The 16224-nt window shown below is 41.2% G+C and overlaps 1 protein-coding gene across 2 annotated transcripts in view; it reads left to right on the plus strand.

Annotated features, from left to right (window-relative positions):
- The first annotated feature begins 221 nt into the window (after positions 1 to 221).
- GPAT3 (glycerol-3-phosphate acyltransferase 3) overlaps positions 222 to 16224 on the plus strand; it is a 57688-nt gene continuing 41685 nt past the window's right edge. The window contains exons 1-3 of one of the 2 annotated variants that reach the window (XM_036266198.1): positions 222 to 283; positions 525 to 814; positions 10646 to 10712. In XM_036266198.1, the coding sequence (XP_036122091.1) occupies positions 674 to 814; positions 10646 to 10712 (208 nt within the window). In that variant the 5' untranslated portion in view covers positions 222 to 283; positions 525 to 673. Of the gene's footprint in view, positions 334 to 524; positions 815 to 10645; positions 10713 to 16224 lie in introns of both variants that reach the window. The other variant, XM_036266208.1, reaches the window with a different exon arrangement.

Genomic DNA, 16224 nt, shown 5'->3' on the forward strand with positions numbered 1-16224 from the left:
CTCCCCAAGGGACTGTTGCTGAGAGTGCTGGGGGAGGCGGGGCAAAGGGGCGAACCGAGGACGCCCGGGAGGCTGCGGCGCTGCTCTGGGCGCTGGTCCTGCTCGGGTGCTCCGGGTTGGGTGGTGACGGAGGTGGGGCGAGGGCGGCGCTCAGAAGTAAGGCTCCGGGCTGCCAAGCGCCGCCAGCCACCAGCACAGTCTTCGGCCTGGCGCCAGTCCCTCTGGAGGCTGGTGTGGTGTAGTGCGGTGAGCCCGCAGGGATCCTCACTCCCCGAGGGCCCCGGTGAGTCACCCGCTGAGATGAGATCCCAACCCAGAGGAAGTCGGCAAGAGGTGGGACGGGTTCTCACCGGGCCACCCCAGCTCTTATCTCCCCGCTGGTGCGTGCGCTGCGGGGACTTCAGCGCTGGGTCCCGGCCTCCACCGGAGAAAGAGTTAATCCACCGGCGCGAGGTGGAGCCCGGAAAGGAAGGAAATTGCCGTCCTTCTGAAAGTTTTCCCTTTCTCTCTTTTTCCCCCTGCAGAGGTGAGCGCCGGGAGGCGGCGGAGCTGATTTCCCCGAGCCCGGCTCCGTGCTGCTTCTCCTGGAGCTGTCGCCCGACTGTCCGGGGACTGGGACAACCGTCGCACTCGGACCTCCTCCGGGATCGCTTTCGACAGGGTGCGCCGAGCCATGGAGGGCTTAGAACTGGCCGGGAAGATCTTTACCACCTGGCTGACGCTGGTGCTCAGCCTCATCCTCCTGCCTTCGGCCTTCGGGGTGTCTTTGGGCATCTCCGAGATCTACATGAAGATCCTGGTGAAAACTTTAGAAGTGAGTGCCTGTAGGGATACGGCGTCCCGGCACCTCAGAGGGCTTGAAGGGGCCCGGGGCGGTGGGGCCGAGCGTGGAGCCCAGTGAGAGGGGACTAGTTCTGAAGGTCAGTGGCCCGCAGGGTGTGCGTTTCGGCTTATCCTCTGCAGTAGCGCGAAGACGGACGGCTTCTGCAGAGCTGGAGATCCGGGCTCAGAGCGCTGGGCCACTCTATTGTTTCTCTTCTTGTAGGCAGAAGCGCCCCACCCCCTGCTCTGTTATTATTTTTACTGATTGGATTAATAGTGCGGCTGCCTTTTATTCATTGGATTTCTTAGTGCTCGTTACTCAGTGCAGCTTTCACTTCACTCTCCGAAGTTTTTACAGCCTCTGGTTTCAGAGGTACTTGTCTGTACTAAGGCATCATGTTTATGCTCAAGATAAGAAGCCAATTGCTGAATGGTAGAAAAAAATCTGATTATATCTTAATGAAGTCGCGGAAATTTTATGTAATCTCTGGCACTTTAAATGTCATTGAAAATGTGTCTTCTTTGACCTCAGCTCTCCCTACACTCTTTCCAAATTCGGCAAAGAAAAATGTTACATGCAGGTGAGCCTGGTGGGAAGGACTGCAGCTTCCTCTTATACAGGACTTTATTAAATTACAAAGGCTTTCCTCCTGTTCACTGTCTCATCATTTGCACCCCAAAGCCTTGGAAAGTAGGGAGGGCACTTACTATCCCCATTTTATGCAGATAAGGAAATTGAGACTCAAGAATTCGGTAGTTTGCTTGAACAAAGTTGTCTTAACTGAGGAGAGGATGTGTTTGCCTAGTGGTTAGTAGTAGGACTCTGGGTAGATGAGATATCAAAATCCCAGCTCTGCTTCTTAATATGTGACTTCAGGGAAGTCACCTACTTCTTGTGCCTCATTTTCCTCATCTATCAAATAGGAGTAACAATAAAACCTATTTCCATAGGGTTAAGTACGTTAAAATATGGCAAGCATTTTAGAAGGGTGCTGGGATATGTTAGGTGCTAAATAATTGTTTGCTGCTATTAAAAGAATAATAATATTATTTAGAGTCTAGCATCCTCATTTCTTTAACTTCTAATGTGGGTTCTCATTTTTCTGCCCTTATTTTCTCTCTGTCCCAGGACTTGGTTCTCCCAACCTGCATGGTGGCTCCCATATGTGTGTGTGTGTGTGTGTGTGTGTGTGTGTATATACACACACACACATATCTCCATTCTGCTAAACTCATATCTGGAGATGACCTACTAATTTGCAAATCTCTTCTACCTGCTGATAATCCCTGTTCTACTCAGATTTTTGTGCCTATTTTTTTGTCTAATCTTTGAAGTTATATTTGATCCTTCATCCTCAGCCCTCATGTTTTGAAAGTTCGGTTGTTTCTATTTGGGAGATATTTTGCAGTTTGTTTATTTATTTATTTATTTATTTATTTTTATATATTTTTAAATACTTAAATTTTTTTTATTGATTTTAGAGAGAGAGGAAGGGGGAGAGAGAGAGAGAGAGAGATTGAAACATCGATGAGAGAGAACATCGATTAACAGCCTCCTGCATGCCCCCACTGGGGATTGGGCCCACAACCTGGACAGGTGCCCTCACCAGGAATCGAACCAGTGACCTCTTGGTGCATGGGTTGACGCTCAACCACTGAGCCACACTGCTGGGCAAAGTTTTTATTTTTTAAATCTTCACCCAAGGATATGCTTTTATTGATTTTAGAGAGAGAGGAAGAGAGAAGGGGAAAGACAGAGAGAGAGAAAGAGAGAGAGAGAGAGAGAGAGAGAGAGAGAGAGAAGGAAGAAAGAAAGAAAGAAAGAAAGAAAGAAAGAAAGAAAGAAAGAAAGAAAGAAAAAAAGAAAAACAAAGAAACATTGATGTGAGAAACAGGATCAAACCTACAACCTGGGTATGTGCCCTGACCAGGAATCAAACCTGCCTCCTTTGGTATACAGGAGGACATGCCAACCAACTGAGCCACACCAGCCAGTGCAATATTTTGCAGTTTTGAAGCTTTCTTACTGACTTCACACTCTGAACTTGGTCATACCGCACTGTGAATGTCTTAGCTGCCTCTTACTGGTAAACTTCTTCAGAATATTCTCTCATAGCACATGATCCTCTTCAGCTGGTGTTCACTCTTTCTCAGAACTCTGAAATAATTGAACTGTTCTCTGATACAACAATGTCATTTGGAATTTATACCCCAAGAAAGGAGAGAGGGAGGGTAAATCACACAGACCGGTTTCCAGGTGTTGACTTCTATATTTCTTGCTTTAGTATTCAAGGTACAGTTAAGGATATGTCCAGGAGAGAGAATAGCAGTTGCTGTCAGCTTGGCAAATAACTACTGTACTTTGAAGAGATATCTCTGGTCCAGGATCTGGCCTTCAGTTTGGCAGGGCCTTAAGTTTTCATTTTTGTCCATCTAGAGTTGAAGAGACTTTCAGAGATGTACTCTTTGTTAATCAATCTATCAAGGACAGTTTTTGAATTGTAGTGGGAGATACATCACTTAGCTTGGAAGCCAGGCTGTGATGGCATAAGGAACCACCTTTTTTTTTTTTTTTTTGGTGGTACGTTCCCCCCAGTGGGAACCGAACCCAGGACTCTCTGGTCCGCAGGCCAATGCTCAACCACTGAGCCAAACTGGCCGGGGCAGGAACCACCTTCTTTTATTTTTTATCCTCACCCGAGGATATTTTTCCTTTTATCTTCAGACAGAATAGGGGGGAAGGAGACAGGGAGAGACAGAGAGAAACATCGATGTGAGAGGTACACATCGACACCCCCCCTGCCCACCAGGGCGAGGGGCCAACTGCAATCCAGGTACGTGCCCTTGACTGGCCCTGAACCTGAGACTCATTGGTCCACAGGCTGATGCTCTAACCGCTGAGCCAAACCAGTCAGGGCAGGAGCCACCTTCTTTGCCAAGGTTCAGTTATTAGGTCAGAGAGATGCTTGGCATATATGGCATCAGGATGGGGGTTTGTTTTGTGAGCCAGCTCTGACTTGGTTGTTGCTGCCTGGAGCGTCTGTGTTTGGAAGAATCTGGGCTCATCAGGAAAGAGCTGTGGTCCCACTGTGGTATCTGCTTTGGGCATGGGGCGGGGGTGCGGGTGGTGGGGGTGGAGGGAAAGTGGCAACTCAGGGCTTTCCGTCTGTCCTTCCACTAGAACAGCAGTAGGTGTTTCAAAGACATTTCTGTTAGGTGGGGGGTTAGTATAGTGGATTGCTTTTCCTGACTCTGGGGATAGTTCCCTTAAAAATTGTGCTGGTTTAGTATTTAAACATCTTTGTTACTGTTCAGTAGCAGAACATCTTGAATTCTGGACAAATACCCTGCTTTTTTAAAAAATTTTTATCCTCACCCGAGGATATTTTTCCATTTTTTTTTTTCTTTACAGATAGAGTGGGAGGGAGAGAGAGGAAGGGAGAGAGAAAAACATCGACGTGAAGGGACACATCGAGTGGCTGCCACCCGCACGACCAACCAGGGCCGGGGACAAACTGCAACCGAAGTACGTGCCCTTAGCGGGAACCGAACCCGGGTCTCTCCGGACCGCAGGCCGACGCTCTAACCGTTGAGCCAAACTGGCCAGGGCCAAATACCCTGCTTTTGTATAGGTTCCATTCAAGGCCCAGCCCCTCTTGTTACTCATTATCCCTTAGTATGTTCCTGGCTGATTTGGTTGCTTCTTTTGCATTCCAATCCCAAGAACGTTTTATGAGCTCTTTGATTGGAATTTGAAATTTCTCAAGTCTCCCTGGTTACAGCCTACACACCACTGAAAAGATTACTTAGTTTTGCACATTATGTATTTACTAAGTTTTATTGACAATGGATGGCTTTTTCATGATCATAAACTCAAATTCTGCAACTTGAAATGTGTGTGGGGTGCCTTCTGAATAGCTGATTGTGGTAATGCTGCTATGAACATAGGGGTGCATATATTCTTTCTGATTGGTATGTTGGGATTCTTAGGGTATATTCCCAGAAGTGGGGTCACTGGGTCAAATGGCAGTACCATTTTTAATTTTTTGAGGAAACTCCATACTGTTTTCCACAGTGGCTGTACCAGTCTGCATTCCCACCAGCTGTGTACCAAAGTCCTCTTTTCTCCCGACACTTGTTTGTTGATTTGTTGATGGCAGCCATTTGGGCAGGTGTGAGGTAATACCTCATTGTAGTTTTAATTTGCATCTTAAATTTTTGAAATATTTGTTCTAGATCTGTGAAATATGCTATTGATATTTTAATAGGAAGTGCATTGAATCTGTAGATTACTTTGGTTAGTATGGACATATGGACATTTTAATAATGTTAATTCTTCTAATCCAGGAACATGGTATTTGCTTCCACTTGTTTGTATCTTCCTCTATTTCTTTTGTCAATGTCCCATAGTTTTCTGAGTACAGGTCTTTTAACTCTTTGATTAAGTTTATTCCTAGGTATCTTAATTTTTTTGTTGCAGTGGTAAATGGGATATTTTCTTTAGTTTCTTTTTCTGAGAGTTCATTATTGGTATATAAAAATGCCATCTATTTCTGGATGTTAATTTTGTATTCTGCTACTTTGCCTAATTCATTTATTTTTATTTTATTTTATTTTATTTTAAATCCTTACCTGAGGATTTTTTTCCATTTATCTTCAGACAGAGTGGGAGGGTGAGAGAGAGAGTGCGAGAGAGAAACATCAATGTGAGAGAGACACATTGACTGGTTGCCTCCTGCACTACTCTGACCAGGGCTGGGGACCAAACTGCAACTGTAGCACATGCCCTTGACTGGGAACCCGTGACTCTTTGGTCCACAGGCTGACACTCTAACCGTTGAGCCAAACTGGCCAGGGCCCTAATTCATTTATTAAATCTAGCAGTTTTTGGGTGGCATCTTTAGGGTTTTCTATGTAGAATATCATGTCATCTGCCAATAATATCAGTTTTACCTCCTCCTTTCCAATTTAGATGCCTTTTATTTTCTTCTTGTCTAATTTCTGTGGCTAAGACTTCCAGTACTATGTTGAGAATAAGAGTGGTGAAAACAGACATCCTTGTCTTGTTCCTGATCTTAAGGGAAATGCTTTTGGTTTTTGCCTATTGAATATGATATTGGCTGTAGGTTTGTCATATATGGCCTTTATTATATTGAGGTATTATCCCTCTATTCCCACTTTGCTGAGAGCCTTTATCATAAATGGGTGCTGAATTTTGTTGAATGCTTTTTCTGTGTTTTTTTTATATGGTCATGTGATTTTTTAATTTATTTTTATTTTTATTTTTTTTTATCCTCACCTGAGGACATTTTTCCATTTTTTATTCAGATAGAGCGGGAGGGAGAGAGAAGAAGAGAGAGAGAGAGAAACATCGATGTGAAAGGGACACATCGAGTGGCTGCCACCCGCACGACCAACCAGGGTCGGGGACAAACTGCAACCAAGGTACATGCCCTTAGTGGGAACCGAACCCAGGACTCTCTGGTCCGCCAGCCAATGCTCTAACTGCTGAGCCAAACCGGCCAGGGCAAATTTGCTAGTCTTGAACACTGTAATTGCATTTGTAGGATAGACTTTTGGAGTTACCATTTCAGGAGAGGTTATATGTTCTGAAACTTGTCTGGTGACAGATGGAGTTCTCTGTAGCCAATCATGCTATCTGAGCATTATCTGTGTGTTAGTTTGTTAGAACTGCCATAGCAAAATAGCATAGACTGGGTGCCTTAAACAAAAGAAATTTATTTCCACAGTTCTGGAAGCTGGAAGTCCAAGATCAAGGTGTTGGCAGGTTGCTTTCTTCTGAGGCCTGTCTCCTTTGCTTGTAGATGGCGGCCTTCTCAATGTGTCCTCACGTGGGCTTTCCTCTGTGTGTGTGCATCCCCAGTATCTCTTTGTTTGGCCAAAGTTTCTCTTCTTATAAAGGTACTGAGCAGATTGTATTAGGGTCCACCCTAAAGACCTCACTTTAACGTAGTCACCTTTTTAAAGGTAATAACTCCAAATACAGTTACCTTCTGATGTACTGGGGGTTAGAGTTTCAACATATGAATTTGGCAGGATGGACACAATTCGATTCATAACAACCACAAAATATCAGTATTTTCCATCATATGAGTATGAAATTATTGTCCCAGTTGAAGGTAATTACTATTTATATCAAATATAAAATCAGATGCCTGCAATAAAAAAACAAACAAAACTGAGGTCTAAGATTAATTATGATTGATTGCTTACAAGAATTATTTTAATCGTATTTTTGGTCTGCTTACAAGTGATAGTAGGTACCAACGCTTTAAATTGAAAAACTATAGAGCCCTGGCCAGGTAGCTCAGTTGGTTAGAGCATTATCCCAATATGCCAAGGTTGTAGGTTCAGTCCCTGGGCTGGACACATACAAGAATCAACCAATGGCCCTGGATGGTGTGGCTCAATTGGCTGGGTGTCATCCCATGCACCAAAAGGTTGCTGTTTTGATTCTGGGTCAACTGGATTGGGGCACATGCCTGGGTTGGTGGCTCAATCCCTGGTAGGGGGCGAGCAGGAGGCAGCTGATCGATGTTCCACTCTCACACTGGATGTTTCTCTTTCTCTCTCCCTCTCCCTTCCTCTATCTCTAAAAATCAATAAAAATATCTTTAAAAAAAAAAATCAACCAATGAATGCATAAATAAGTGGAACAACAAATTGATTTTTTTTCTCTCTCCCTACCTCTTTTTCTCTCTGAAAATTAATAGCTTTTTAAAAAAAATAAAATAAAAACAATAGAAATAAACCTTTACCTCTATTGAGAAAACGTGGCCTGTCTAGTGTTTAAGTTAGCAAGGAAGAGAAAAAGATGCAACAAGATTAAGACTGAGTCTTATTATCATTTGTGATTTGACACTTGCAGTCTGGAAGATTAGGCCTCTATTTACAGGCTGTTCTCTAAGCACAAATGGCATGTTCCCACTTGGCTGTCTGGAATGTTGTGCGGGGGCTGGCGTAGTCAGGTCATACCTTTCTCTTTGACCTTCGGGTACATATTTTAGGCTATTTATTCTCTATCATTTTATTTGAAATTGTTTTTTCATCTTTCTGTTTAATCCCTCTGAGCCTAGCAATAACTGAGGTATTTGTCGTGACATAGTTAATAAAATCTTTTTGTTCCTTGAGGATGCTTAATTTATAATTATAATTATTACAACGAGTTTTACTTCTCTCCCCACCCCCACCCCAAATCAGTCAATTCAGCCAATGTTAGCTTCTGGAACTGTAATAATCTAAATAATATTTTAATGACTCCTTTTCTAAACTAGAAAAATAACCATTAGGATTTTCTGGAATGTTGTCAACAAAGTTACCTTGTAGTTTTTGTGTGTTTTTTTTAACAGTTTTAAAAAAAATTTTAAACAATTTTTATTGATTTTAGAAGAGGAAAGGAGAAATAGAGAGAAACATTGATGTAAGAAAGAAACATCGGTTGGTTGCTTCCAACATGCTCCCTGACTGGGGATTGAACCCGCAACCTGGGTATGTCCCCTGACTGGGAATCGAACTTGTTACCTTCTGGTGTATGGGATGATGCTCCAATCAACAGAGCCATAGCAGCCAGGGCCACCTTGTAGTTTTTGAGCTATGATATTAATGGCAGATAATTTTGGAAATGCATTAAAAAAAGTGTAAAGAAGAAAATGACAAATTACATCTTGGTATATTTCTTTACACTTCTATATACATTCACAACAAAATGGGAATTGATCTTTCCTATTCTTAACTTCTCTCAAACCTGAGGTTCCTCATAATTAAAACATTTTTTTCTATGCATCTTCAAACACAAGTGACCATCTGCTTGCTCTCCAGCTTTCCCAGTTTCACTGTCTCCTTTTTCAAGTTGATCTTTGATGCAGGCAGTTAGGCCTCTTTGAGTGTGTCTCACCCATGAACGTCTTGTTTGCTATGAAAATAACAGTTATTTTTTGGGCCCTGGGTTTTTACATGTATTAATCTCATTTAAGCCTGATAGTAAACCCTAAAGGATAGGAACTATTATCTTCACTTTACAGATGAAGAAAATGAGGCCTAGAGGGATTACATAACATAAAACCCAGGTAGTCTTTTGTGTGTGTGTGTATGTGTGTGTGTTTTAATCCTGGCCCAAGGAGATATATATATATATATATATATATATTACATTTATCTTCAGACAGAGTGGGAGGGGGAGAGAGAGAGAAAAACATCGACATGAGAGGGACACAATGACTGGTTGCCACCTGCACGACTCACGACTTCAACAGGGGTTGGGGACAAATGGCAACCTCGGTACATGCCCTTGGTAGGAATCGAACCCGGGACTCTTTAATCAGCAGGCCAACACTCTAAATGCTGAGCCAAACCAGCTAGGGCTCTGTGTGTGTTTTAGTCAATTTTATTAGTTCTTTATTTGTTAGCATATCTTTCAAATATAGCTAAAGTATTTTGACATCTCTTAAAGGTTCAGTGATATTACTTTGATATATTTCCAGAGTTGTAGTTATCCTTGAACCAAAAGAATAAAGGATATCTTCTTTAAACAATTTGGCTTTAGATTCTTGGTTGGGACCTGAATCTGCCTTTCTTCTCCTAAAATAATTCAAAACTGAACCATTGATCTTCAAACAGCTTCTTTTTATGTTGCTAAATTTTCACTGTTGGGTCAGTAATGCTTATTTTAAAGTTAATACCTTTGATGTAGATTTTAGTTGTTCCAGGTAATCTTTTTTAAAAAATTAAATATGTTTTTATTGATTTTTTTTTTTTTTTATGGAGAGAGGAAGGGAGAAGGAGAGGGAGGGAGAGAGAGAGTGAGAGAGAAACATCAATCAGTTGTCTCCTGTATGCACCCTGATTGGGAACAAACCCACAACCTAGTCATATGCCCTGACCAAGAATCCAACTGGCAACCCTTTGATGCATGGGATGACACTCAACCAACTGAGCCACACCAGCCAGGGAAAACCCAGGTGGTCTTAATGCCATAACCTGTGCTGTTGCCCAATATGCTTCATGACCTTTTCAAGGAATAATTTATTTTGTTTTTTTTTTATCCTCACCCAAGGACATTTTTCCATTTTTTGTTCAGATAGAGTGGGAGGGAGAGAGAGGGAGAGAGAGAGAAACATCGACGTGAAAGGTACACATCAAGTGGCTGCTACCTACACGACCCAACCAGGGCCCCGGACAAACTGCAACCGAGGTACATGCCCTGAGCAGGAACCAAACCTGAGTCTCTTCAGACTGCAGGCCAACGCTCTAACCGCTGAGCCAAACCAAACCGGCCAGGGCTCAAGGAGTAATTTATTTTGGTACCAGTGTCTGAGGGGTTTAAATGGGATAAACATGGTATTTTTCTCCTATTAGGGCATTATCAGTAACTAATACAAAAGTGTACCTGGGGCCCTGGCTAGTTTGGCTCAGCAGTTAGAGCGTTGGCCTGTGGTTCAGAGAGACCTGGATTTGGTTCCCGCTAAGGTCATGTACCTTGGTTGCAGTTTGTCCCTGGCCCTGGTTGGGTCGTGTGGGTGGCAGTCACTCAATGTGTCCCTTTCATGTCTATGCTTCTCTCTCTCTCTCTCTCCCTCCCACTCTATCTGAGCAAAATATCAAAAAATGTCCTCAGGTGAGGATTAAAAAAAAAAGTATACCTGGGACTTGGAATAGTACTATATCAGAGATTCACTGAGGGATCTCTTTAGTTCAAGCAGCACCAGGGCTTAATGTTTAATTTCATTTCTGAATAAGCATGGTTTAAATATGCTATATTATGTCTACGGAACAGTTTAAATGAACACTTCTTGTTTTTGAACAGTGGGCCACGTTACGAATTGAAAAAGGAGTCCAGAAGGAGTCAGTTCTTAAAAACTCAGCTTCTGTCGGTGAGTCTTGCTTTTCATTATGGTGGTTAAAATATCCCAAATATGATGATATAAAATAACCAATTTATATCTACTCAATTTGAACTTGAAATATGCATAGAGTAGTGCATTCTAAAGGCCTTGGATTGTTCATAATTATTTTCAAAATAGCAGCTGCTTGAGTATTGAATAGTTGTTACTGTGAAGGAGATAATATTTGCTAGCTTACCTATGTGTTCTTACAGGGTATTTGTAAAGGCATGCATTTATTTTATTTTTTAATTCTTACCCGAGGATATTTTTCTATTTATCATCAGATAGAGTGGGAGGGAGGGAGAAAGAGGAGAGAGAAACAGTGATGTGCCTCCCGCACAACCGGTCCAGGGCCGGGGACGAACCGCAACCAAAGTATGTGCCCTTGACCGGAATCGAACCTGCAACTCATTGGTCCACAGGCTGATGATCTAATAGCTGAGCCAAAATTAGCAGGGCATATTTATATTTATTTTTACTTTTTTCTGATCTAGATTTTCCATTTATTTTATTATTTTTTAAAAAAATCTTTATTGTTGAAAGTATTACAGATGTTTCCCTTTCCTCCCCATTGATGCCCTCCTCCCCACTCCCACCCCTCTCCTACCTTCCCCACACTATTGGCTGTGTCCATTGGTTATACATGTACGAACATAAGTTCTTTGGTTTATCTGTTCCCACTGCCCACCTCCCATCTCCCTTCCCCCTGAGGCTGGACAGTCTGTTCCCTACTTCCATGTCGCTGGATCTGTTTCAATCGTCAGCTTATTTTGTTCATTATATTTCATAAACAAGTGAGATCATGTGGTACTTGTCTTTCCCTGACTGGCTTATTTTGCTTAGCATAATACTGTATAGGCATGTATTTAAAGGTGGTTGTTCATGGTTTTAAAGATATAGTCAATGGCTTTAAAAAAAAGGTAACTGGACTAACCTTGGAGTTAAATGTATTTTTGAGGTTTTATAAACACTTTATTCTAATTTGTGGTTTTCAGGATATGTTCCTTAGAATACTCTTTCTTGCTAAAAGTTAAATGATAATACATGAAATAAAATAACTCCCCCATGAAAGAAGTTTGGGAATCACCACATACTGCACCTTGCTTTTTTTTTTTTATCCTCACCTGAGGACATTTTTTTTTTGATATTTTGTTAAGATAGAGTGGGAGGGAGAGAGAGAGAGAGAGACATCGACGTGAAAGAAACACATCAAATGGCTGCCTCCTGCACAACCCCAACCAGGGCCGGGGACAAACTGCAACCGAGGTACATGCCCTTAGCGGGAACCGAACCCGGGTCTCTCGGGACCACAGGCCGATGCTCTAACAGCTGAGCCAAACCGGCCAGGGCATGCACCTTGCTTTTGCAGAGTAGTATTGCACAGTAACAAAGGCTCAGAAAAGTCCTGCAGTAAAGAAACTTGTTTAATTTTTGTTAGAAGTGAATTAACAAATCAACTGATTTAACCAGTCCTTGCTACTATTTGTGTGCTTTGCTTTTATCCCTCAAGCCCCTTTCAAAAAGAATTTTAAGAATTGTGTAAGACAGCAGGTTCACAGGAGAGTAGAATTCTATGGGAGTAATTGCTATAACATTAGGAAGAAATGAATCACTAGATTTAATTAAAAGATTAAGTCTTTATGCACTTTTCAAAATAATCGTTGAAACAATTTTGTGCGCATCTAATGTGGGATTAAAGAAAGTCAAAATTTTGAACACTTTAAGAAGGAATTTATCTTCCTAGAGTTATGTCTAAAAGGATTTGTAGAAATTTTATATTCTAGTATGTTTTAAAAATAACATATTTGAGTGAAAACATCTGTGCATTTTTGTATAATTTATTGTTATGGTCAAATGATTGAAGCAGCTGGTAGAGTTTTGTGGTGTCTACTTAAACACTAAAGTATCATCACTGAAAATATTTCTACTAAGGTTAGATTTCCTTTTTGTACTGCCAAATACCTTTCTTTTAGATAAAGCAGATCTACTAATTTTTGTTTTTCTGCGTTGGGTACATTTTTTTTATGTGTGTCCTTAAGTTTTAAGGAGAGGAGAAACTTTATTGCTGGTTTTCTGTTGTACTTGGTGAGAATTTGGGCTTTCATTGATCTTGAGTGATCGTTTATGGGGCTCTACAGATTGGGGTGGTGGTGGTGGTGCATGTCTTGGGTTATTAATTTATTAAAAGGGCAAAAGGTGTTTCAATTTGGTAGGTTAAGAGGATTAAATAATCACTGGGCGATGGTGGCCAGTAGCATTGGTTTAGTTTTTTCAGCCTGTGTGAAAGCAAATATTTTCACATGTTGGATTTTTTTGTTGTTACAAATCTGTTTTTTCTATTTTTGGTTTTTGTCTTCCCATGGTACTTCCAGGAAAGAGTGGAAGTAGAAGTGAAAGAGTGGCAGTTGTTGAACAATTGCTACCCACAAGGGGGATCCTTATAGGATTATTTGGGAATCCAAAGGTGATTAAGACATGGTTCCTGTGGGGAGACAGGCATTCAACAGGCCACTGTGATAAATTCTAAAATAGGTGCATAAGCAAAGGACAATGTGAGATTTGATTTAGGCTCTGACTTGTGCTGTCTTCATCTCTGTTAATCCCACACCTATTCATGGTATGCATCTCCACTCCCATCTTAACTTACATCCTGTTTAGGTAGCCCTGTTTCAAGGTGTGTACTCTGTTTATACATCCTGGTGTTTGGAGTAAGCAGAGGGGTATTATTTCAATCCTAGATGACTGGCGGAGGGTGATGAAACACACAGCACTGGACTGGCTGGTGCAATCTTCTGCCTTCGGAGCATCATGTTTCTGTACAGCCGCCAACAACAGCACAAGGCTGAGTTGAGTGGGTCAAAGTTTAGGCAGGATCACAGGCAGGTCAAGGCTCCCAGGAGTGAGGGAGTGATTTTGAGATGTCTATCTAAATGATACAGTGCCGATGGTAGGTTTGTGGAGCTGAGAGGGAGAGATGAACTAAACAGGAAAATAATTATATTTATATTCTGCACCAACAGATCCCTTCTGATGCTCTTTTACTTGGGGAAGCACATTTTTGGAAGTCTCCCCTCTTTGCATTATATTTCATTTGTGCTTTTATTGAATAGGCCAACTGAAAGGTGAACCTGGGGAAATAATTATCTTTGTGATTAAATAATTGTCTTCTTTCTTTAGCCATATTCTACTGTGTCTTCTATCACAAAACTCTCTAAGTTATTGAGCTTCAGATATGATCATCGGTAAGATCTTTTTATTATACCTTGTTCTGCTAGGTATAGGACTTTTCCTCATTGTTAATATAACAATGACAATCAATCTTTTTATCCCCCTTCAAGTAGCATTCAACTTTGGTAGGAATATAGAGTTATCCTCTACCCTAGTTCTTGTTCCCAGAGAGCTGATGTGCTAGAAGGCTAACAGATGCAAAGAGAAGTCTCCTTTGCTTCCTTGCATCCGCTGAACTTTTGCCACTCCAGCCATAAGACAAATGCATCTCCTCAGACCCTGAGATGAGGTCTGACAGAGATTTTAGCAACTTTGATTTTACTGTGTTATAAATAGTGCCAGGGACCATTTGACTCTGAAGAACCACCAGCCTCACTCTTTGGGTTCCTGACTGATTTTCAGGATGTATTATGCTTTCAAACTTGAATCAGTTAGTAATTTTGATTATACTTGTGATGAATGTAATTAATGATGTCCTTTTCATGCTCGAGATTAATTGCGCTAAAGTTGCATTATGATACTAGGACGTTTTGAATGATTACCCACCAAAAGTCAACAATCAGGAAATAAAGGCCTCCCTTTGCCCTTGCCCGGGGTTGTGTGAGTCACAGGCAATACAAATAAATGGAGCCTGTGGCTTAGTCATTTTGGCAGTGTTCCCTGGAGTGTTGCTGGTCTGACTCAGCACTATGGATAGTGGGAAATGCACGCCACCTCCGCAGGTCCTTCAGGTTGCCCTCCTCCAGCAGGCAGCACACCCTGAAGATGTTGGGTCATGTGACCTACTGTTAATTAAGCCCCTGTGCTAAATTTCTCTTCTGCGCTGTCTCTCTTGCCCCTCCCCGGCCCCTGCTTTTCCCCCACCCAAACACCCTCACAGGACAAAGTGCTATGGTGAAGCTCCTCATGTTATACCTATTCAGAGAGAAAGCAGGTTGCCCAACATCTCCCTCTAATTTTATTTTTGAAATTCTTTCTGTGAGACTTGACTCGCAATATTGATACCTGTACAATGTTGGTTACATCAACATTAATCGAATGTATTGAATTCATAGAAAATGTGGGATAATGGTTTGTGACAGACAGTTGAGGAATATCATTTTTCTATACTCATTTTGTCTTGGGCAGGCCATTTTTGATAGTCTGTTTAAATCAGCTGGGTTGATTTAGTACTACTGCCTTGGTGTAAACTTTCTCAACACAAAGCAGTATCTGCTGACCTCAGGGATATGGAATGTAATGCATTTAACAGGGTTTTCTTACTTTTAAAATACTAGAACTTGTCTAGCTACTTGTAAAGAGAAAAATACCCCAGTTATGAGATATGGAAGGGGTTATAGGTTGAGAGTTTCTTTCTCATGGCCAGTTGTCTACCCCTGCTTTTATTAATCTGTATGTATTAGTAAGTCTCACACCTGATGATGGTGATGATGATGATGACAATTTTCAAACATACACAAAAACTGAGAATAGTATAATGAGCTCCACAAAGCCAAGATTTGACCACACTTGATTCATCTATCACTCCTTATTGTTTGCTGAAGTATTCAATGCAGACATAAGATTTCATGTTTTTCCAACCACTTTTTAAAAAGGACTTAAAAAATAACAACAGTGCTATTATCCCTTTAACAAATGATAATTTCTTAATATCATCTAATATACAGCCCATATATACATTTTCCTAACGTTTTGAAAGTGTTTATAATTGCTTTGTTTGAATCAAGATTCAGTCATGGTCTACAAGTATGTTTGTTTGTTTATTTATTGACACTGTTTATTGGACATATGGAGTCTAGATTTTGTTCTCAGAACAAAAATTACTCAGTAGCAAGCAGGTGATTCTGGTCAAATTTACAAGCATATTATCCGTTTTTATCCTCACATCTTAATATAACCCCGAGGCAGCAACTATTTGATTATTTTGCTTATTTGTTTGAAAGCTGCAAGGTTAGTCATCTATATTTCTAAGTGCAGTACCATGAAAACCTAGTTCAACCACTTTGGAGAAAAATTTGGCAATTCCTAGCAAAGTTGAAGACCTATTACATTATAATCCCACAATTCCATTTCCTCTAAGACAGCAATTTTCAATAAATTTTTAGCAATTTTAAAACATGCAATACCCGACTATTTAGTCAGGGGCACTGACCTCTTTTCCCTTCGATTGTCAAATAAAAAAATTACAACAGCCAACACAACAATAGCTGTCCGGTGTGAATGAATCAAATTATACCTATTTTAAAAATCAAATCTACAAAAATTATATGTT

The sequence above is a fragment of the Molossus molossus genome, unplaced genomic scaffold (genome assembly GCF_014108415.1).
Source record: "Molossus molossus isolate mMolMol1 unplaced genomic scaffold, mMolMol1.p scaffold_m16_p_1, whole genome shotgun sequence".
NCBI lineage: Eukaryota > Metazoa > Chordata > Mammalia > Chiroptera > Molossidae > Molossus > Molossus molossus.